The sequence below is a fragment of the Suillus paluster genome (assembly GCF_016628075.1).
Source record: "Suillus paluster strain FC165 chromosome Unknown EDB91scaffold_21, whole genome shotgun sequence".
NCBI lineage: Eukaryota > Fungi > Basidiomycota > Agaricomycetes > Boletales > Suillaceae > Suillus > Suillus paluster.
The window spans coordinates 553,418-574,571 of record NW_024537581.1 but is presented as its reverse complement, the minus strand read 5'-3'; the positions used below and the strand labels follow the sequence as shown (position 1 = coordinate 574,571).

The 21,154-nt window shown below is 48.3% G+C and overlaps 7 protein-coding genes across 7 annotated transcripts; 3 read left to right on the top strand and 4 right to left on the bottom strand.

The window, feature by feature from the left end:
• Window positions 1-386: 386 nt before the first annotated feature.
• On the bottom strand, window positions 387-971 carry EDB91DRAFT_1081562 (uncharacterized protein; the record flags this gene model as incomplete). Its single annotated transcript, XM_041315389.1, has 4 exons — window positions 387-475; window positions 506-695; window positions 766-873; window positions 921-971. The coding sequence occupies 4 exons, from the start codon at window positions 969-971 to the stop codon at window positions 387-389; spliced, it is 438 nt and encodes a 145-aa protein (XP_041178044.1).
• Window positions 972-4,185: 3,214 nt separating this feature from the next.
• On the bottom strand, window positions 4,186-7,139 carry EDB91DRAFT_311129 (uncharacterized protein). Its single transcript, XM_041326815.1, has 5 exons — window positions 6,295-7,139; window positions 5,624-6,234; window positions 4,954-5,573; window positions 4,788-4,902; window positions 4,186-4,729 (listed from the first exon to the last, which is right to left on the bottom strand). The coding sequence occupies exons 1-5, from the start codon at window positions 6,637-6,639 to the stop codon at window positions 4,504-4,506; spliced, it is 1,917 nt and encodes a 638-aa protein (XP_041178043.1). The 5' UTR covers window positions 6,640-7,139; the 3' UTR covers window positions 4,186-4,503.
• A 2,700-nt stretch (window positions 7,140-9,839) lies between these two features.
• EDB91DRAFT_1247792 (Sas10 C-terminal domain-containing protein) lies at window positions 9,840-12,075 on the top strand (the record flags this gene model as incomplete). Its single annotated transcript, XM_041322853.1, has 7 exons — window positions 9,840-9,966; window positions 10,017-10,452; window positions 10,500-10,664; window positions 10,716-10,771; window positions 10,842-11,182; window positions 11,242-11,771; window positions 11,823-12,075. 7 exons carry the CDS (start codon window positions 9,840-9,842, stop codon window positions 12,073-12,075), a joined length of 1,908 nt encoding a protein of 635 aa, XP_041178042.1.
• On the bottom strand, window positions 11,990-15,608 carry EDB91DRAFT_310826 (uncharacterized protein). The gene is made up of 19 exons (XM_041326814.1): window positions 15,458-15,608; window positions 15,299-15,398; window positions 15,197-15,239; window positions 15,135-15,140; window positions 15,051-15,079; window positions 14,917-14,997; window positions 14,563-14,712; window positions 14,416-14,508; window positions 13,868-14,223; window positions 13,797-13,817; window positions 13,697-13,749; window positions 13,518-13,645; window positions 13,369-13,465; window positions 13,311-13,316; window positions 13,047-13,260; window positions 12,827-12,996; window positions 12,750-12,779; window positions 12,404-12,703; window positions 11,990-12,348 (listed from the first exon to the last, which is right to left on the bottom strand). Exons 1-19 carry the CDS (start codon window positions 15,510-15,512, stop codon window positions 12,334-12,336), a joined length of 1,947 nt encoding a protein of 648 aa, XP_041178041.1. The 5' UTR covers window positions 15,513-15,608; the 3' UTR covers window positions 11,990-12,333.
• A 213-nt stretch (window positions 15,609-15,821) lies between these two features.
• Window positions 15,822-16,669, top strand: EDB91DRAFT_1222049 (mitochondrial import translocase subunit Tom22). Its single transcript, XM_041320917.1, has 2 exons — window positions 15,822-16,242; window positions 16,326-16,669. The coding sequence occupies exons 1-2, from the start codon at window positions 15,859-15,861 to the stop codon at window positions 16,407-16,409; spliced, it is 468 nt and encodes a 155-aa protein (XP_041178040.1). The 5' UTR covers window positions 15,822-15,858; the 3' UTR covers window positions 16,410-16,669.
• Window positions 16,670-16,882: 213 nt separating this feature from the next.
• EDB91DRAFT_1237028 (39kDa subunit of Ndufa9, NADH ubiquinone oxidoreductase) lies at window positions 16,883-18,369 on the bottom strand (the record flags this gene model as incomplete). The annotated part of the gene is made up of 8 exons (XM_041321531.1): window positions 16,883-16,928; window positions 16,987-17,330; window positions 17,391-17,446; window positions 17,503-17,747; window positions 17,810-17,901; window positions 17,956-18,050; window positions 18,110-18,254; window positions 18,313-18,369. 8 exons carry the CDS (start codon window positions 18,367-18,369, stop codon window positions 16,883-16,885), a joined length of 1,080 nt encoding a protein of 359 aa, XP_041178039.1.
• A 67-nt stretch (window positions 18,370-18,436) lies between these two features.
• EDB91DRAFT_310528 (uncharacterized protein) lies at window positions 18,437-19,234 on the top strand. Its single transcript, XM_041326812.1, has 4 exons — window positions 18,437-18,648; window positions 18,716-18,942; window positions 18,999-19,056; window positions 19,110-19,234. Exons 1-2 carry the CDS (start codon window positions 18,505-18,507, stop codon window positions 18,827-18,829), a joined length of 258 nt encoding a protein of 85 aa, XP_041178038.1. The 5' UTR covers window positions 18,437-18,504; the 3' UTR covers window positions 18,830-18,942; window positions 18,999-19,056; window positions 19,110-19,234.
• The last annotated feature ends 1,920 nt before the right edge of the window (window positions 19,235-21,154 follow it).

Sequence of the window (21,154 nt, the reverse complement as noted above, 5' to 3'; positions counted from 1 at the left end):
TATGGTAGACGATCACATTGTCATGGGTCACTTTTCTCAGAATTGCTGCACAAGACCAATCAGAGCCTGACTGTAGCTTTGAATTGTGGCATCCATTTCATTGGAGATGTTCTTGCCAATTTGTTTCCCTGTGCAGAGGCTGCATTTAGTTTCAGGCGCCAAGCAGTGGGATTGACTCTTCATCTCTGGGTAATGGGTAATAAAATCAGCGTACTCCAGCATCTGTCGCACTATTTTTCCATATATCGCTGGCATGGATGGAAACTTGACCCATGCCATCTCTTCCTTGATCAAAGAATATACCTCCGAGATCATCAAGAGCAAACAGGAAACAGTAACATCACTGTCTACATGATCCAGGCTCATCTATCACCAATACATTATTATTAATCTGCAAAGTTGAGGATACAGAAGACAAGTGAACCTTGGACACACAAGTCAAGATACTCAACACCACCTTCACATGGGGATGTACCTACACATGAAGGTCAGTCACACAACATACAAACCAGGTATAAACAATCTACAATCCTGTCAGAAACGGAGTTAAATGCATTCAGAGGCTCAAGAACAGTAGAGGTGTCTATGAATTGTACATTGTTGATCCTTGGAGTACTGGGAGTAATTCCCAGGATAGTACCTTTGGTGGCATCCACGTTTCTTTCATCCCCAAACTTTGGCTCGTGTGGTCCTGCCTAAATGTTTTATCTTAGTACACTACCAAACAGGGGCAGCATCATTCTGGGCTACACCACTTGAACATACCTTGACAAAGTGAACAGAGGATGAATTATCAAGGTTCATGACTGATAAAGCTGGGTTGGAGATGTTTTCATTTTCTTTGGGGACAAGAGCAGCAAGTGGTAGAAGATCCTGCAACTATCATTCATTTCATGTGGGAGAGTCAGAATTGCACCTACTTCACTCATCAGGACAGATAGGGGATCCTGTTCACAGGAACTGGCAGCCATGAGTACAGTGTTAGAAGGCTGTCCAGTGGTTCAAGCAAAACTGTCCTTGATCAAATTGCTCCAGAATTTGTGAAACAACCCACTGGGTCATTCAGTTCATGGGGGTGTGAGAGAGGACAGCTGGAACAGTATTGAAATAGGAAACAACTTGGCAGACAGAAAGGCAATGTTCCATTCTTCTCTTCCACTAGTAGTGGCTGTCATGGCATTCTCCTGGATAGATAGGAGATAAAGAGACTCCACCCCCAGTGCTTCTTTCACCATGACAGAGGCTTAGGATTGTTCATCGGATAAATTGAAGTTGAAGTAGCGATGTGCTTAAAATAGAATGATCATTGATGGGGGCACTCAAGCCAATCAGACACGAGAAAACCTGTCTTGAAGTTCTGCTGGCACGGTGTGGGTGAGGATAATAGACTCTGAGTGAATCAGATATCTAACAAGGGTGTGAGACTAATACTCATCCCAAGGGGATTGCTACTGGGTAGCGAGTCCTCAAGTAAGTGCAAAGAAAGCAAAGACTAGGCTCTGTCTAGCGACCCAAATGGTTCTGATCCTTACTAGGATCAGAAACACACAGATGCAAAAATGCACAACAAGCAGAACAAAGCATGCAACTAGTGGAACAAAGCGCACAACAAGCGGTGGAACTAATGCACAACAAACAGAACAAACACACAGATGAAAGTCATGGATACAACAGATGTAAGAAGAAACTATGAGCCTATACAAGGAAAATTGGGCGAAGTCAAACCAGGATTGTGTCTGGTACTTGTTCCAAGTTGTCAGATTCAGAAGGTCAGGTGCCTCGAGTGGAACACATGGATGCGCGCACGTTGCAATGAGGTCAAGAATAGATTCAGGAAAATATCAAACAGTGAGTGGAGTATCGGGGAAGTACTCTGTAAGTGGAAGTGGAGCCGAGTCTAACAGAAGGTAAAAACTAAGATCCCATCTTTTGCTATCTATATAGGAAGGTGTTCCGAAAAGCACTATGCTACAACCGGGCAAGGCTATGAGATAAGGATCCAGTTCGGAGTAGCGGAAAGATCTGTATAAGTATTGTAATACATGTGTAATGAGATAGCAACATGTCAGCAACACATCAAACATAGCAAGTACTCACCAGTGAGGATGGGAGGACAGGGACAGGATGGAGAAGGACGTTCTGAGGCTAAGGGAATATGGTGTGCGTGATGCATGGTTGTTCCACTTGGTTCCATGTTTGTTCCATGTGGTTCCACATAGCGGGTGAGGCAGATAAGAAGCAGATAGGTAGTGGAACAAACAGAAAGATACTGGCAAGGCTTGGAGAATATATGGAATACGGGCCTACAGTGGAGACATTCCCCACAACTGGTGCAATTTTATTGGATAGGTAGCGCCCACTGCAAGCGAATTTGGTCAATGAGTTATTGACAATGTGGATTGTCTGAGATTGCATAAGGACCTGTAGCCTTAGGCTGTCATGCAGGGCGCAAGAGGTAATGATAGTATAAGAAAGGATGTGAGCCAGTTGCAAAAAAAAATTACACCAGGAATGATAACATGAGCACGCCAGTCAGACTACCAAGGATAGATGAGCCATTGCTTGAAGCATTAATATCCATTGTGTTTAGAGCATTGTTGTTGACACCATGCAGGCAGCCAAGGCCAAGGCCTACCCTAGCTAGACCCAAATGAGAAAAAAAAAAAAAAAAACACTGAACAGTCATGACTTCTTAGTTATGTTGAGGGCCGAGCCAGAAACAAGTGGAAACAAGTGAATGGTAAACCTGGTGCTACACCTTCCACCATCTCAAACACTGCTGCTTCATTCAATCCACACTTTGATCCTCTTATCATGACATTCACCTACCCCCCTCCACCCCCTCTTGCCAAGATGGTCGCTGATGTCCATCGCCATCACACTCATCTCATCAACCAACTTGAGCTTGCACAAACCGAGGCCACTGCCACCCTGGCTGAAGTCACTCTCACACAGGTGGAGCTCAAGGCTGAAATGGAACAGATGCAAGATTTCTTGAACCACATGGCATCTGTTGCTGGGAAGAATGTTGTGCATAAGCTGATTGGGAGTGTCAACTGAGCAATGGAGAATGGCGACAACTCAGAGGACAAGATTCAAGATGACAAGCAAGATGCGGATGATGAAGATTCAAGCTGTGATGATGATGATGAGCATGAAGTGGATCAGCAAGACAAGAATTTGAGTGATGATGCCAGTGAGAGTGAAGAGATCCAGCAAGCAGGCTACACTGTGCATGCATAAGGACCTAGGATGTAATGGAGTCGTCATATCCTGCACACTACCCCCTGCTACCACCCCTTCATCCATGCGCAGCATCTTGCAACTTCTTTCGGACCCAAATTTCAATTTCTCTCTCTGCATTCATCTGCTGTTCTCCATCTGCCACTAGTCTGTGACACCAGTAACGTCCCAGCCTTTCATTCCTGCCCCTTTGCTTGCCTTCACCAGCACACCTGCCACCTACTGCTGCCACAATGGACCTGTAGTTGACTGGAACCACCCTAATATCAATGAGACTTTTTATGTGGTTTTTCGTGTTCTTCTCGTACTACAAGCGGTGTTCTGGGGTCCTTAGACTATGATCGTGTTCGATCATCTGCACAAAAACGGATACATACAATTTTCACCACGTGCTACCCCTCTCGCTGGTGCATGGGTGCAAAATTCTGTTACTCGCCAACGCGCAGTACATACCGACGACAAGTGTATTCAAGCACTTCGCTGTCTACCGTAGCATGGAAGACTTACTTTTTCACCATGGTTGATATCCGTCGTGCTTAGAGCATTGTTGTCAACACATTCAAGTACCCAGCAGGAACTCAGTTACAACTAATCATCCATGATCATACAAAGCGAGTGATGTAAAAAATTCAGTAAATGTTGTAAGTTAGCTACGACGTGCGTAGCTAGAGGCGATGCGAGTGCGAAGGGGGTAGATAGACCGCTAAAGGAATGATGATAGTTAGAGTTAGCTTCAAAGGAGGACGACGGTTACGAGAGAGATCGTGCATCGATAAGAGAGAGTGAGCGCGTTATAACGATGATAAGAAAAGATAAGGAAAACGAGTTCTTCGGGACGTTCTTCTGGGGGAATCTACTGTTCTATTCTGCTGATCATTAAGAATGTACATGGGCTACTTATACTGTAGGATGAAGAAGGGTCGTCCTGGAATAGTTAAAGGCAAGGGCTCAGTGTACCGTCGGTGAAAGCGGTGGCTGAAGGGAGTGGCGTTGTATTTGATAGAGTAGCGAGAAATGATATGAGTTGTTGACAGGGTGAAGACGGCGGTGTTACGAATGGAGGAATAATGACGAAAGGAAGGGTTTAGCGAGTGATAGGAATTGAAAGGGTAGATGCTAATAAAAGGGGTCGGGTATCGTGCTTGACAAACGGTCCAGGCGTTGACGTTGTGGTTGTGGTGAAAGGAGTATCGGCATATTCCGGCGGTAAACGTTTGGTAATCCTTACAATGTTACCGAGCTAAGGACTACTTCCGTTGTTCAGAACTTCACCTCCCCACATGTTTCACCAGCATATGTGTATCCCATGTGGGCCCGTAACATGGTGTTATGCTTTCCTTTGGCGAAGTTGGATGATGGGTGTGCCCACTCAAGGTTCGCGCCCCACAACTCGAAGAACTTATCTATAGTGGCCTGAGGCTGTCCGGAAGCGAGCAGATATTGGTACACCGAACGCCATGCGCTGTCCAACGCACCGACGACCCACCTGGTTACATCGCCGTTTAATTGTAATCATCGAAAAGACCAAACTGCTTTCCACTTACGCGTGACGGGTGCTGATGGCCTCTCCAGCGATATGCAACCTCTTGTTGGCATTTGGTACAGTGAGAGACGTGTATAACTCCTGGAAATCTCCAGGCCCGAAGAACGCATTGGCACCTGTAAAGACAGTGAGCAGTGATTGGCTTATATCAGCATTCGCAGACTTACCCATGGTGAGCGGGTCGTGGTTCCAGTCCCATGCAAACATGTCCACGAACTGATCCGACAGGAAACTAAAAGGGAGGCCGTGTACTTCTGCGAGATTGCGCAGTGCGAGTTCCTTCAATTGCTCATTGTACTCTGATTTACCGGTGTTGATGAGCGCTCCCAAGCGTTCTGCGTCATTTGTCCAACAGTAGCTCACGATCATCGAAGTGGGCGGCGAGCTAGAATCGACTCCGTAAGAGGGGTAAACGATAGTTCGGATGGGAAGGTCGGTGAATGATTGGCCTCCTACAATACCGAACTGGTCTGTCCACCACGCTGATAGGAAGCGCATACCAATCTTGATTGCAGGACCGTACTGCAGCTTACGCAAGGCATTTCTCTGCATCAGATTTAAACCAGCAACGGATAGGTCAATCGTCCGCAGGCACGCCAGAGGGATAGTCGATATGACGTGTGAATATGTGCGCGGGTTAGATTCGCCCCGTACATAAACCGTCATGGCGCTGGTACCAACTTGTGAGATGCGCGTAACGCTCTTGTTGAATTGGATTAGATTTGATTTGGTGCCTTTAGCAGTAATGTATTCCGTCATATAGTTGGTGAGCACTTGAGAACCGCCTCTGGGTACGGAAAGTATGAGGATGAGTTCGGGGACAACACGAGGACTTACCTAAAACACTTCCATTCCACGTCTCCGAAGGTCTGCGACCCGACCTTGGCGAATGCCAGTGCCTCAAGTACCGTTTCAGTTAAACTGCGGTCATACCAGCCAGTGCTCTTGTCGAATGTCTCGCACCAATTGATGACATTGGTGGGAAGGTGCGTGGGCGGGAGTTCGAGGCTAACACTGGGAATGTACTTGAAGGACATGTATGCGCGAAGCGAGTATACGTCGTTCTCCTTCATGATTTCCCAGCCCTTTTCGGTTTGTTGCTCCATGTCCTTCATGATCAGGTGGGCGAATGGCGTAACGACGTCGGCGATAATCTTGTCAACTCCCGCATTGACGTACTCAGACTCCACTCTCATTTCCTGGGCGTTGAAGTCGGGAGGTTGCGATGTACCAGAGATTTGGTAACGTTGATTGTTGAAGTACATGAAAGTGCCTCCTGCCTTTGCCGCGAAGTAGTAATCGATCAGTTTGGATTTTAGAGGTTCCTGGAAATTACTGTCATTGAGCTTCGAGTAGTCGATTAACTCGCCCAAGCGCTTCATAACGCCGGCCTTATATTTGCCTTGATCGTCCTTCTTCGGCAGAGGGTACCTCATGGCACCAACATCCTAATTGGCGGAAAAGCCAAGGGGTTACATGGTGAGCATCTTTGTGAATGAGTGACATACGTAGTAATCGTATTCTTTGCCATTCGGGAAATGGTAGGTGAAAAGGCGGCCGCCGGTGCGGTCCGATGCCTCCAAGATCTCATATTTGATGTTCAACGAGTCTAGCATGAGGGCGGTATATAGACCACCAACCCCTGCACCTAAAATCCCGACTGTACCCGTCTCGCCATGGCCATCCCTAGGGAGCGGAGGTGGCTGTGAGGTCTGAGGTTGAGAACCACTCTGGGACACTGCAAGCAGCTGAGGGAATGCGAGGTCATCGGGAAGCTTTTTGAGGAAATCACCGTGATAATCTTCAACGATGTTTCGACCCCAGTAACCTAGCACGTCTCCTTCGAAATCCATGGTAAGCGCAAGTGGTATTGAAGATGGGATGTGTAGAATACGACTTGTCTTGTATGAACAGACCGAGAATCACTTTATATATTGTGCTTTCGTCGGAGAAAACAAGGACTGCGTCAATCTGTAACCGCAGAAAGCAAGGAAGTTTCAGATCGGAGCACTCACACATCCTTTCTCCGGTGAACTCTAGAATTCGGTAGTCCTAGTAATAGCGTTAGAATGTTGGATGCAATCTTTTCCATTGGCCAAAAGTCCCGTCGTGCCATGAAATACGACAAGGGTGCTGTAAACAAGTTCCAAGATGGCTAGAGCGCCCCGAGGACTTGGTTTGAATATAGTAAGGAGTTTTCATGGCGCTTGAAGATCCGACATCAAGTAGCCTCGTTGGACCGGGATTATCAAAACACGATGACCCATGACCAGTTGGAACTACGCTGTCCCAATGTACTGTCTCTAATTCAGTCTATCTGACAATCTCATTTATCAGTCACTTACAGACACAAGGGAACACAGCCGAAGTACTTACATGCCCAGTGACCAGTCCCTGGCAGCTGTTATTCTTCTCAGGATTTCTTCGTTCCCAGACGCCGGTAACTTTTAAGTCCGAGCCTATTATAATCAGATGATCTGCTCCTATGCTAGTCTACCTCAAGCTTGTGTAAGACCCTGCAAGACCCCGAGGAGCCCATCCGCGTTCTTAACACGAAGTTGACTGGTTAGGATGGGTCCCTGTTGAGCCTCAACAGATCCGGTGAGATGAGGCACACGCAGCTTGCATTGTCCTGCGAGACCTGTCAGGTGTATATAGTACGGGTGAGGGAAACACCCCTGCCGTAACCCGTTGCTGCATACCTGCAAGGGCTGTGCATAGCATCTGACTGAAAATTATTTAAGACAGCAGTCCTACCTCGTCGAGAAGGTGGTTTCGCGCAGTAAGCATTGGTAGAATTGGAGTTGATGCCAAATGAAAGTTCAGACTAGCGGGTGTTTTAGTCGTAGAGAAACTATCGCATGTTACGGTGTCACAGTTGACCCGATGCGCTTTCTCATTGCTATTTGGGGCCAAGTAGAAGGGGAGGCGATCATCTCGAGTGGAATGCATCTGTGCCGCTTTCCGAACCACCCCAATAAAGGCCCTAGAAATAGAGACATCAATCCCCCCCATCAACCTCTTCCTCGAACACGCAAACGATAACGCCGCCACTCGACTACTCAAACTCCCCTCGTTCAACCCAATCCTACAGAGACTTGATCAACCCTGGCGACAATTTAACCTCGCTGACCCCCCACCCGCTCTTCCCACCGACAAATACCGTCCTCGCAGCCGCAAACCACCAAAATCGACCAGACTCACCCGTCTGTCAAAACGAGCATCCCCGAACGCGGAACGCATCAACATATTTGCGCTGCCACCTTGGGCAAACACGAAGGAAACGTACCGCGGCCGCCTAACGATCTCGGACAAGCAAAGAGGAGGCAAGAAAGAAGCCGCCAAAGCGCACATACAAACCGCTCGTAATCTACGAACGGAGGACACGCACCTTCTCGTTTACTCAGACGGATCGAAACAATCAGTCAGAGAGGAGGAAAGAGCTGGAGCAGGATGGGCCGGCTATCACAGAGGAAGAGAAGTCTTCTGGGGTCAGGAAGGAATGGGTCCCAAAGCAGAGGTGTATGATGCAGAGATGGTAGCGCTCCTTCGAGCAATATCGCGAGCTATCAGCTTCGCGCAAAATTCCCAGGTGACCCATTTACATTTCTACGTCGATAACAACTCTGTGGTGCAGGCTGCATATGCAGCTGCACCCGGACCCTCACAATACATTGCATTACAGATCAGACGCTCGATCGAAGACTACCTAACCACATCCCCCCTCCATCATGTCCAAATTGCATGGATCCCAGGACATCACAACATCATCGGCAACGAACGTGCCGACGAGCTTGCAAAAGAAGCCACTGGACGTAACGACTCGTACCACTCGACCTATGCAAATGCGCGCCGAAGAAACAAGGAAGGGATCTTGCAGAAATGGACAGAGAGTTGGAATAGAGACGTGGCAGCACAGACTGGACGCTTCGCTCTCGCAAATCGACTCCCACCAACGCTCAAACCCCGCCAACATTTCACTCACACTCCTCGAGAAGTATACGGCCGTCTTATACAATGCCGCACAGGACACGGATTCATGGGAGAATACTACGCTGCATTCGTTCCAACCGAACCCACCCTCTGCCCATGTGGAGAACCACGTCAAACACGAGAACATATCATACGTGACTGCCCACTATTTGCGCGACAACGCATCCATCTGCGTGAGGTATCACACAACATCATACTCAACGAAATTTTGGGTACGGAGAAGGGCATAAAGGCACTAGCGAAGTTTATTCAAGAATCCAGCGCATTAAAGAAGGTCGCACTGGAACGAGAAGGAGACTGGGAAGAAAGGAGAGGGACAGAAGCCTGAGTAAGGGCAAAGAAGGAAGTGACGAGGGAAGGAGGAGACGAGGAGAGATCAGAAGGAGGAGGAAGGAGAGAAAGTGTATCATATTATACTAAGCCTGGACACCAAACGAGCCCACACGCACACCAAAACTCATCAAACGCGGACCGCTTGGCTATTCGTACTATACCTACATCCCTCACCCTGTTACAACACTCCCCAGCACAGCCCTAACAGGGCACCGCGTCTTAACAGCTCACTTTGTTTGTTGCGGTATATAAATATAGAATTTCTCTCTCTCTCTCGAGTGGAATGCGACTCGGGTCGGTAGAACGCGCCGGCAACGCAAACTTCGTGCCTTCAATTTTACACGCTGTAATTAAAGCTACCTTTCGAAGGTTTTGACAAATAGACGGTCAAGACTCAACATGGCTGCCTCCACCGTAGCTCTATGTTCGTCAGCCACCTAATGGTTCAAATTCCTTCGGGGGGCCCCACAAGTCTAATTGACGTATTGTTCGGTTCAGTTGAAATTCTCCCTGAGGTTGCATACTAGCTGAGCGCTGAGGGCCGAGCCAGAAACAAGGAATCAGCACCAAGGCGTTTGGTGAGGCTTCTGCCAGAGAGCAACCACATCCAGTACGATGCTATAATCTTATCTTATCTTATCTTTGCATCACATGTACCCTAATTTTACGTTTGTTTTTCGCGCTATTTTGAGTACGGCGTCGAACAGGCCTCAAAACACTACCAAGTATGCCTCGCCGTCGTCCATCCAGTAAGAGCAATTCCCACTCTAAACCACGGCCAGTGGATCGCAAAGATAGCAAAATTAAACGGTGGAATAAAGCTTCTGATATTGAACTAGACGAAGAGGACCAATGTACGTCCCATACCCCAGGCACAATTACATGTAGCTGAAACGATGGTTAGTCCATGTATCCAGGGATAAGATCCTATTGAATGAGGACGGAGATGGTCAGGATGACGATGGGGATGAAGACGAAGTTTTTGCTCTGGAAGGCGTGTCAGACGAGGAGGCAGAAGAAGACGAGGACGAGGACGGAGTTGCGTATGCTGAAGATGAAGACGTCCATGAAGACCAAGTCGTCAACAAGAGAAAAACCAAAACCAAATTGAAGAAGGCATCATCTCCTTCAGATACGGGATCGGAGGATGAATCCTGGGGTCGAAGCAAGTCAGCGTATTACTCGTCCAATGCCGCCCAGATCGACTCGGAAGACGAGGAAGCGAATGAACTGGAGGAACAGGAAGCCCGCAGACTGCAGGTGAAGGCGCGGGATGCTATTCATGAGGATGATTTTGGATTGGGCGAAGGTCTCGAAGCAGAACCCGCTGCTGAGGTCGAGTACGTGGTCTCATCTACTTGTTATGCGTGGCTTACACTGTTTTCAGAGATTCATTAGAGGAACAATCGCAGCCTATACTTAACGTGGCCTTGAGTGACAAGAAGGCCGTCTTGCAGCACCTGGAACGAGAAAATCCTGAAGCTCTTGCTTTAGCCCGTGACTGGGATGATACAGCCCGTAGTCTCATCGAAATGCAAGCAAAAATTGCTGCGTGAGGTTTCAATTCACTGCCGTCCAACATTCATGCTCAATTTTTGTCCAGCACATCGGAGAAAGAAACCGACGGAATTGAACTCGGACTTCTGCACGCGTACTATCGTCAGTTCTCATCTCCGGTTTATTTTATTTGTGATGCATCACCATTTCTGACCAACCAGTTACGTCACAGAGGCTCTCCTAACCTATGCTACCACACTCGCGTATTACCTTCACCTACGCGCCTCGGAGAAATATGCAGCTCGACCTCTACTCCTGAGACAGCACCCAGTCTTGAATCGTCTGCTCACTCTTAAGCAATCACTCGTTATGCTAGAGAACTTGGGCGTCGGCACTGACTCGCAGGACGAAGGTGACGAAGATGACGAAGACGAAGACGGCGAAGATGGCGAACTAGTATCTGACGCGACTGACTTGTGGAGCCTCCTGATGAAGAAGGGTCTCGAATCCGACGAGCTTACAGAACTGTTGATGGACGCCGATGATAAACCGAGAGCGCCCAAGAAAAACAAAGTCGAAGCAAACCCTCCGAAGAAAAAACGCAAGACTTCCAATGACGCCGAAAAAGACAGCCAATCTTTGACCTCGTCGAGCCAGACTTCGAGGCTGCCTCAACTTCCGCAAAGAAGAGGCATTTGGTTCCCATTGACGCCAGTAGCACAGACGCATTCGGCGAAGCCACGTTCCTACAGCACGCTGACGCTACCGACAAACAGGCACGCAAGAAGAGCCTGCGCTTCCACGTGTCACGCATTGAAAGCGCTAGTGCGCGGCGCCAGAACGCTCGTGTCAATGCAGTGGGCGGGGATGACGACATCCCTTACCGCGAACGAAGGAAACAAAAGGAACAGAGAATGGAGAAAGAGCGGGAGCGAAAAGCTGGAACGCTTGGGATGGGCGGAGATGATCTAGATGATATGGATACCGAAATTACTGACGCAATCAGCCGCAGCAAAAAGAGACGGAGAGACGTAGATGTCGAGGGCGATGATGATAGTGACATGGCGGAAGCACACGGCTATTACGAGCTCGTCAAACGGCAAGCCGCGGAGAAGAAGAGCAAGAAAAAGACAGACTATGAGGAGGTTCGGGCGGCCGAGCGGTAAGCCCCACGTTTCATACATCCTGGGCGTTTCTCACCTGCTCCATATAGACTCGTCTTTAATGAAGACGAGGCATCTGGCCCGCGCTCGGTCACGCGGGCTATCATGAAAAACAAGGGTTTAACGCCGCACAGGTCAAAGAGTGTCCGCAATCCCCGTGTCAAAAAGCGTCAGAAATACGAGCAAGCCAAGAAGAGAGTGTCATCGCAGCGTGCAGTTTACAAAGGTGGTATTGGCGATGCCTCGAAATACACAGGCGAGCAGTCTGGTATATCCAAAGTTATCAAGAGTGTTCGCCTGTGATGAAAGGGTATCACTATGGTACTGAGTATCCTGCTACAGTACATCGTAGTATTTAGTCTGCATATACAACATGATAAACCAAACAGCAGGCTTGAATTAACTACATAATGGAAGATGTGAGTCCATGTGGATGAAGAAGTGCTGGGAGAAGGCAATCTAAAAGTAAAACAACAACCCGTGGATAAGGGGACAACAAGTGACTGGTTTGCGAGGATGAGAATAATATCATACAGGACTTGTAGAGCCCGCGGCAACACTTTATATTGACATGTACTGGCACATCACACATGAGCCTATCACCTAGGAGAAGTAAAGAAAAAAAACTCACCGTATTCCCATGGTGCTTGCCGTTGCCGTTGGTTATTGCGTCGACGCTCATGGCCTCTGCATGGAAGGCACGAGCAGAAGGGATGATGGCGCTAGCCATTTCATGGAAATTATTTGGACCCTTTTGCAGTGCAACCTCATATTCACGGCTGATGTCCCGCGCATGTTCCTTGGTCTCTTCGTACGCATAGCTGTATTGTTCCAAAGCCTTGATGCATTGGGACACTTCAGGACGACCTAACCGAGCAAGCAAATTTCCTGCGTTGATACAACTAACATGCATGACCGCGGGGTCCAGTTTCTGAGGGGATTTAGTGGATACAGTGGTAATTTTGAAGACAGCATACCAAGTAGCCGTTTGAAGTAAGGACTCCAGCCTAAGAAAAAATCAGCGGTAATAATTTTCTAAATGACAGTCACTCACGAGCGCCGCAATGCGCAGGGAAGCTTGCAGAGCTTCTTCCATTACTTTACGTTTTGCAGTCTCCACCTGATTGATACTACTTGGTGTGAAGGCATCGTCGCGAATGCCAAATTCATCCATCGCAAAGAAAAGGGCTACCCAAGTGACGTGATACTGGGCATCACTTGCACCTGTGAACACTAGTTTAGATTCCACACAAGAATCAGACTCAACTACTTACACGCAGAGACAGCAGATACGAAATCCCAATTGGCCTCCAAATTAGGAGGCACTCCAACCTTGGACAAATGAGCATCTCTCCATTTGCTCAGATCCAAGATGTACGACAGGACAGAATCAAGAGGAATGCCGTCTTGGTCGGTAGATGGCCTCCAGAGTTGGCGAGCAATTGTCCGTGAGATCCGAGCAAGGGCGTGTGCAGCTCGGTAGTACCCCTGTAAGTTGTAAGCACATGTCAACAAGGCACTATTTGGAGTCGACCGACCAAAAACTAGGCATGATGTAAGCATAAGGTTTTTGAATAACACGACCCTGAATCTTACCTCAAGTTGTTCTCTGGGGGATGGTGCCGTAGGGTCGGTAGCCTCCTGGGTATTCTGATCCGCCGTGTAGAAGTCGATATCGTAGTCGTCGTCATCACTACACGGGCGGATATTAGTGTTCGATTAAAGAAACACTTTGTTGAACGTACAGCATAGGCTTCCGGCGGTAGTAAAATGAGGAGAAGGCGTCTGACAGACAAGCCATCCACCAAGCGAAAATCATGGTGCCGCGCGCCTCGGGATCTTTGATATCAGCCATCACAGATTTGTGATTGATCTGCAAATGATTGTTATTAGAATGATTCTCGAATGTAAACATTCTACTTGCTTGTAGTCCAAGCAAATTACGTATCCCGCTAGTGAGCCAGAATCCATGGAAGCCTGCTCTTTGTTAGCCGCAGACATGAAAACAATAAGTCAATTGTTACCGTTGTCATGTCGTGGGTCCTCTGATGCACAATGATGAGCAAATGTAAAGCCAGCGAAAGAAGGTACGTACGACATTGCAGAGGCTCGATAAGTAAAGAGATGACGACATGATGTGGATTTGGTATGCGATGTACTTTTAATGACTCGGCCAACTCTCGGGTGCGCTCGATGAGTGATCTGGCGAGCAGACTTTGTCCACCATTTCTTTCGCGATCTGCCACAAGAAGGGGATGTTCAGAAAATTTTGCACCCCAGGCAAGTACCGTTGCGATAAGGGCTGGGTGTAATGGTTCATCCTGCTTTGCAATCGCGGGCCTTTGTTGCGTTGCCTGGAGATTTAATCGCGCGCGAAACTGTAAGGGGTTGAGAAGAGGAAGACGGGTATGGACTATCTGGAAATAAACTTCAACTAGGTCGAGGGCGAACCTGTCATCAGAAGTAAAATCAATCACATTAGTAACGGCCTATTAGGAACGGATCGATACGGCAAATGAAAAGGAAGTGTAAAGGCACTTTGAAGAGAACAACCATCACGGGACGTGATAACAGTTTGACGTACAGCGCGATAATTTCGATCGTTTACGTAATTTAGGTAGGAAAGGGGTAGATGCAACGTACTCTGCTCGGAAGGCTTCATCTTCAAGTTTGGATGCCATGTCTCCCCATGTGGCGTAGCCTGGTGACCGTGATTTGAATATAAAGGTGGAGTCGCTGACGTGACGTGACAATCAGTCAGCCAAGTGACGCGAATAGAATACTACATACCTTTCAGGCGGAGCAAGCAGGTGATGAAGAAGCGTTGGAGTAGTGCTTTGCATGTTGAGACCGCCATAACTTGGCAGGCGCCCTGAATTCCATGGACCAAATGCGGCTTTAACCCAAGGGGGGCTGTTATGTTCACCGATGGGCGATGAACTATCGACCGATGTTAGAGCTTGCAATAATGCATCGAATAAATGTCATACCTAGCAGATACAGGAGAGGAACTGAATGAAGTGCGGGAAGGGCGACGGTAGCGATGAAGATCGCACAGAAATAGAAAAGTAGCAGAAAGATCGACAATCGAATGAGAGATACAGTGAATAAGCGAGACGAAATAGGAGAGAATCCGAAGCTAACCTTGAGCTTGTTGATATATTTCTCGGCCTCCGAGCGGCAGCGCTACGCTTCTTTTCGCTAGTTGCCTGTTGGACGAAATGGCTAAAGCGTTGGTCGGCTCACCGCTCTTTAATTAAACATAGAGAATCACTGACGTGCAAGGATAGTTCTTGGACAAGCAATGCTAGCGTTTATCTTCAGCACCTCGCGTTCAAGTATAGAAGGAAAAATGTAATCACTTGGCACTGAAGGAATCGAGAATAATTTAGCTGCTTGTCGGCATGGTTTACATACTACCTACCTTGTCTTGGCCAGGAAGTCTATTGCACTTGACCTTCCGGGACCTGTGGTGATGGGAGTGAATAGGTTGGCAGATGCAGATCACAAGTACGCTGCGGCAGACCTGCAAGCATCACAAGCTGTATTTTGCTTCCTTGGAGGCGGCAGGGTCTTGGCTAACTCATGGATCTGATTCTGGACAGATTGGGTTGGGAGAACGAGGCCTGGGGGAGGTGTGACGTTGTGAGAGGGCGAGTCAGTGATCAAACTTGAATGTATTCACCAGGATGCGAGAAGGAGTGACCGCTATCGGTTCGGACGTGGTCACCGTTCTGCATATTAAGATGCGTTGGTATAGACTGATATTATTAAGAAAGAAATAACAGGAGGGACAAGGAGGAATCGTTTATATTGGGCCACGCATAGTACTTATATTATAATACATAAGTCACTTCCCCCGCAATAGGGATATTGAGAGCGAAATTCCCAATCGAATTATTTTCCCTTTTTGGAACTAAGTTTAGTTACAAATTCTGTTGATTCAGTAAGAAAGATTCCGTTTATGGGCAAGACGGATTATGACAAAGTGAATTACAAACTCCGATCGAGGAATTGCCGGCACCGAAGCCCAGACTCTCACGTCGGCTGTAATTTTTCTGCTGTGCTCACGTTTGTGTTCAAACCATGGTCAAAGTCGAGATTGTCGAAGAAAAAGACGCAGAGTCCTCGGGCAATTCTCCTTATGCTTCCTCATCCTCGTCACGTCATTCTTCTCAAGAATCTATATCCTCGATCTCTTCCGAGCTTTCTGCAGAAGAATCCTTGTATGACCGCATAAGCGCACTGGTAGACATAGTGCCTCCCACAACCAGACATAGCATTTCTACCAAGGTTTCAAAAGCCGCGTCATTCTTCAAGACCAGCGGAAAAGTCGTTGGTAACATAGTCTGGATTGTCACCACTTCTGCTCTTCTCGTGGGGCTTCCCCTTGCGTTGAGTTTGGAAGATGAGGCAAAGATAGTTGCGCAGGAACGTGAAATGATGGCACAACAACAAGGCGCTCAGCAGGTGAGTGTTTGGACAGTTGATCATATTCTTCTGTCAATTTGCTATGACTTGTTTACTGATCACTGATGCTTCGTTTGTTGCAGATGCTTTCGTCTGGATCAGCTTACCCACCGCCACCCGGCTCAAACCAGGCACCTCAAAAGGGTATCGTGCCGCCCGGTTTCTGATCAAGAGTTTGACTTGCAGCCCGTTTTTAAGCCGCTCCTTCCGCTTGCTAGCAGTTAAACTCAGATACTTTGTGCCCACGTGTATCCTATACATACTTCTCTCGCGTTCCGCAGTATACGCATCCCCGGCAGAAACACATCATGTCTCCCAGTGAATCATCACCCACGTGCTATCAGATCATGCTATAATAAAACTCTACTCAGTTCATTAAGCAGTTCACTCACGTATGCTTTCATTTCACTTAAGTTCAGGTGGCATTTGAGCGACTTCTTGGCCTGTATTCAGCGCCATGAGAATAGGTCCAGAGGTTCACCCATGCTAGTGCATCCTAGCAACGCTTTCATGAAATCATTCATTGCTCCAGTATGGAACAATTGGCAACGCCCATGAAGATCCGATATGACTCTATATATTCTACGGCGAAGCTTGATGTCACGGCCCACGAATCGTGAGTATCGGAAATGACATTGGCCTAGCTGGACCGCGCAGGGAAAACCACCGGTCGCACGAAGTTATCTCTACAAGGCAAAACAAAATTTAGCTCCTCGGGCAACGCGCAGTCGACATGATACGTACGCCGAACGATACCTTCGTAGGTACGTGATTGCATGGTTCTCGATTTCGTCAGGAGTCACGCCTACAGCTTCCCAATCGCCTGGAACGTCCACGTCATCTAAATAGCGCCTCTCCACCTCATCTGGACTAATGAGCGGCCACCACGGTGCCTGGGCAACCTTGGCAAGTGCCAACGCAATAGACTTAGGCAGCACGGGTGCACTCGATGGTGGGATATAAGTCAAGGAGGACACCAAGTCTAAGAGATACTCCATCGTCAGCGTCTTTGGTCCAGGAAGGGAAATTGTGCCGGAGATTTGGGGGGTAGTCATCAAATTGGTTAAAGCTTGAGCGACGTCCATAACCTGTCAACCCACGATCAGTTTGAAAAGGACGATCATGGCTATGACGGGGTCGAGATTTACGTGAACGGGGCGCGTTTTAGTTTCTCCGTGATTGAGCTTCCACCAAATAGGCCAACCTTGACGAATTAGTCTGGTCAACATGACAACGATGAAGTAGACGTCTAAGACCCACTAGCCATGTTATTCAAGAACTTGTCTTCGCAACCATACATAGAGCCAGGGCGAACGATGGTGGCAGCGGGAAAGGCTTCCCTGACCCGTTCTTCGCCCTCAGCTTTGGTCCGGTAGAAATGCGACGGCGAAGATGTCGAAGCATTCAGGTGAGAAACATGTACAAGGCGTGGTACTCCTGCTTGGGCCGCGACCCTTGCAATCCTTTCCGCTCCGCTAACATGAACGTCAGAGTATTTGAAGTTCCTGGGATGGTTCAAGTGGGGTGAGTGCGTGCGTCGAAGAAGGAAATTAAATTCAAAATATACTTTGTTTCATATTCTCGGCCGACAAGGTTGTATACAATATCGGAATGCCTTAAGCACTCAGCAATTTGGTTTTCATTCCGGATATCCCATTCCTTGAATGAATTTAGGGCGGACTGTCATTGGTATGGAAGCAAATGCAACACTACCATGGAGACTATCTGGCCGAGATCGCCCATTGGTTTGAGGTGTCTTTTCTCATCCTCCTCGCGGTAAGGCACGATGACCTGCGTACCCATTCGAGCTGCAAGAGTGGAGCATTAGTTGACCCCAGAACCTTTAGGTGGGCCTATTTAAACATACCGAGTTTCGAGACGAGATAGCGTCCGAGGAATCCAGTGCAGCCAAAAACAGTGACAACATGGCCGCTCACTGCACTGTATCCAGGTGTTCCATACGAAATAATGGGTTTACGGTCAGGAAGCGTGACCAGGTCATGTAAAGCACGCTGGAAAGTCAATTTAGTTGTTACAAGTCAAAATATAGTCTTTTGAAAGTACACTGACCTTCCCGCGTGATACCGCTACGCGCTGGACGCGTAGAACATGGGATGCTGAGATCATAGCTGCCGCCGACGATGGAAAGAATAGACTAAGCCGCAAGCTGGCGGTTGAGGAAAGCTAACCGGAATTTTCCGGCAGCTTGTTTAGCGACCCGATAAGTCCACACATAACTCAACGACAACACACATCTTATCAATGGTCCAGGGCAAGACCAAAGGGCTTCAGAGTAAGCCTTCATCTTCTAGGCAAGCTGCCAAGGCCGCTGCGAACCCGAAAAAAGGGAAACGGTATGTTCCACCCAAAAAGACCGCTCTGGTCAAGCAGGCCTCCATGAGGCAGGTCAGTCTCCGTCTTCTTTCCATGATCTATGAATTGCGGGTTTCATTGACCGTTACATTGGATGCAGTCGCTAACGGCCAAGATAAACAAGTCTATTGAACAACAAATGGTGTCTGCTGCATCGGCGGGCAAACTCACGATCATGAAAAACACAGCTGATTCGTATGCCAGTCAATCATAATCACGACACGCATAATATGAATTTGCTTGTTTTTTTCTTGCAGCGAACCCCCAAAGGTGACTACAGGCAGCAAAACCTCAAAGTCTTGACGATCCATCCATACGTTGTTGCTGGTACGTCGCCCACGAATGTTTTACGAGCGTTACTTACCCGTCCTAAAATAATTCAGATGTGATTTTGCGGCTTCGAGCCTCGAGCATTCCCCAGGGAAAATATGTCTCTGCGTGGCTAGTCGACATACGCAGCTCCCATGTCATCTGACTGATTTCAAGCGCCACAGAGAAGTTGATGGACCACAGTATATTATAAATGACTATAGCATGCTTGAACGATTGCAAAGTATAACGATCAAGCAATAGTACACAGACAACTTAATGTCTCTGCATTGCAAGTGAGCTAGGAAAAACAGCAGAGAGTCCAAGAGAACTAGGTGAATGCAGGGGAGATGTATCAAATGCGAGGTATGACATGCAGATACGAGTATGTACTGAGTGTGAATGCAAACACGAATGAGACCTACGAGAGACATGTAAAATGGTGATGCTGATCGTGTAATGTCGGGTGAATGCAAGGCATGGGAAGATGATTAAATGCATGTAAGAAACACTGGTGAGAGGTAAGACAAGAATTTTTTTTGCACGTGGATGTGGGATGGTGTGCCGGGTCTCCGGCGTGAAAGAAGCATCGAGGGACGTCCGGAATTATCTCCAGGTACGGTCGAACGGCACCCCACTTCCGAGTTGGAAGAGTGTACATTTGATTTCGTGGAGAACGTCTCGCTGTGTCTGTGACAGGAGATTAGGACGAGAGTCAACAAAGCCTATGACTTTATTAATGGCATCCTCGGCTTCCCCGATATTAGCAATGGTATCGCCCGCCGTAATAGGAGGCGCAGGTTGGTATACAACAACCGGCTCGGAATATTGGGAGCTGGGATCTGGGTGGGTAAGCTGTACCACTTGCTGGGGGTCTGTAACCTGAAGATGTTGCTGGACAGGAATCGGAAGAGCGGACGAATTCATGTCCGCTGTGGCCGGATCTGGCTGTCGTTCCTCGTGGCGTTGGTGTACAAAAGACTGCTGAGACATAGGTTCGTGCGCGTTGCCCGACGGAGCCGAAGAAAGAGGGGCGCTGGGAGTAGGTAGATGGTCCGTTTGCAGGGTCCACATGCGTGATAACGGGAGATTGGGTCCCGGCGGTGCTTGGGACAAAGAAGGCCCAGGGTCGTTTTGAGGGTGTGGAACTTCTGGCTCATCTTCTGATTCCATATCGTCATCGCCATCAGCCATCGTCGAATGCTCCTCAGAATCGCGGCCATTAGCGATCTCAGAGCGACCCTCGAACGCGGGATTGAGGGGCGATAACACAGTATCTGTGGCGCCTCGCCTGTGCTCTTGGACACCCACAAGGCCACGAGATGCCCGTAAAACCTTCTCGTGACCTTGCCAGACCCCCTTACGGATGTTATGGCGATGCTTGAAGTTCTCAACCCATCCCGAACTAGCCTTGAATCTCTCGTCAGGAATCTGCAAACTGCGCGCAGTTTCCTTGGCCTTGGTGCGAATGAGATTATCAGAGAGCAGGGTGTTTTGTTGCTGCTGCTTCATTTGAAGTAGCCACTCGACGAGCGCCTCTTCGACTTCGGGGAATTTTGAGGGCCTGAAGACAATTCAGATATGCAAAGCAAGACTAGATACCGGGAGTCGTTACCTATGCTTAGCCACACGCATGTCTTCGTCTTCTGGGACGTTCATCCATTTTGTTTTGTTTTTGAGAATTTTGCTGATGGTGCTTCGCTCGACACCATAGCGTGCTGCAATATCTTCCTGCCGTGCATTGGGGTTGTCTTGGTGGTAAATGCAGATAGCCTTGCGGTCAACGTTAAAAAGACGTTGCTTTCGTTGCTTAGCACGTGGAATGACAGCGCCTGGAGGCGAGGGAAGGGGGAAGGCCGGGAAGGTCTGAGAGTTGGGGACGGATGTAGCGGATGAGATAGAGGTGAGTGCAGATGCGACGCTTAACGCCGGCGAAGCTGAGCGTGGATTGGAGTTAGAGTAAGATGATGTCGAACGTGAATGCGGGTGATACATGGGAAACGGGGAATAGGGCGACGCTGATACAGGCGTGTTCAGGTACCGAGGTGATTGCAAGGGCATACCGCCCGAGCCCATTGTGAATGACATTCTGTCAGGCAGCTGGTAGCGGTTTGGGTCGCTACTACTAGCAGGCGTCTGAGGACGTGAGACAGCGCTCCCCGGTGACATGTAGTAGGGAGGCTAGTATATGATATGAATGAGGCGAGGTGACTAAAGCAAGGCTTGTGAC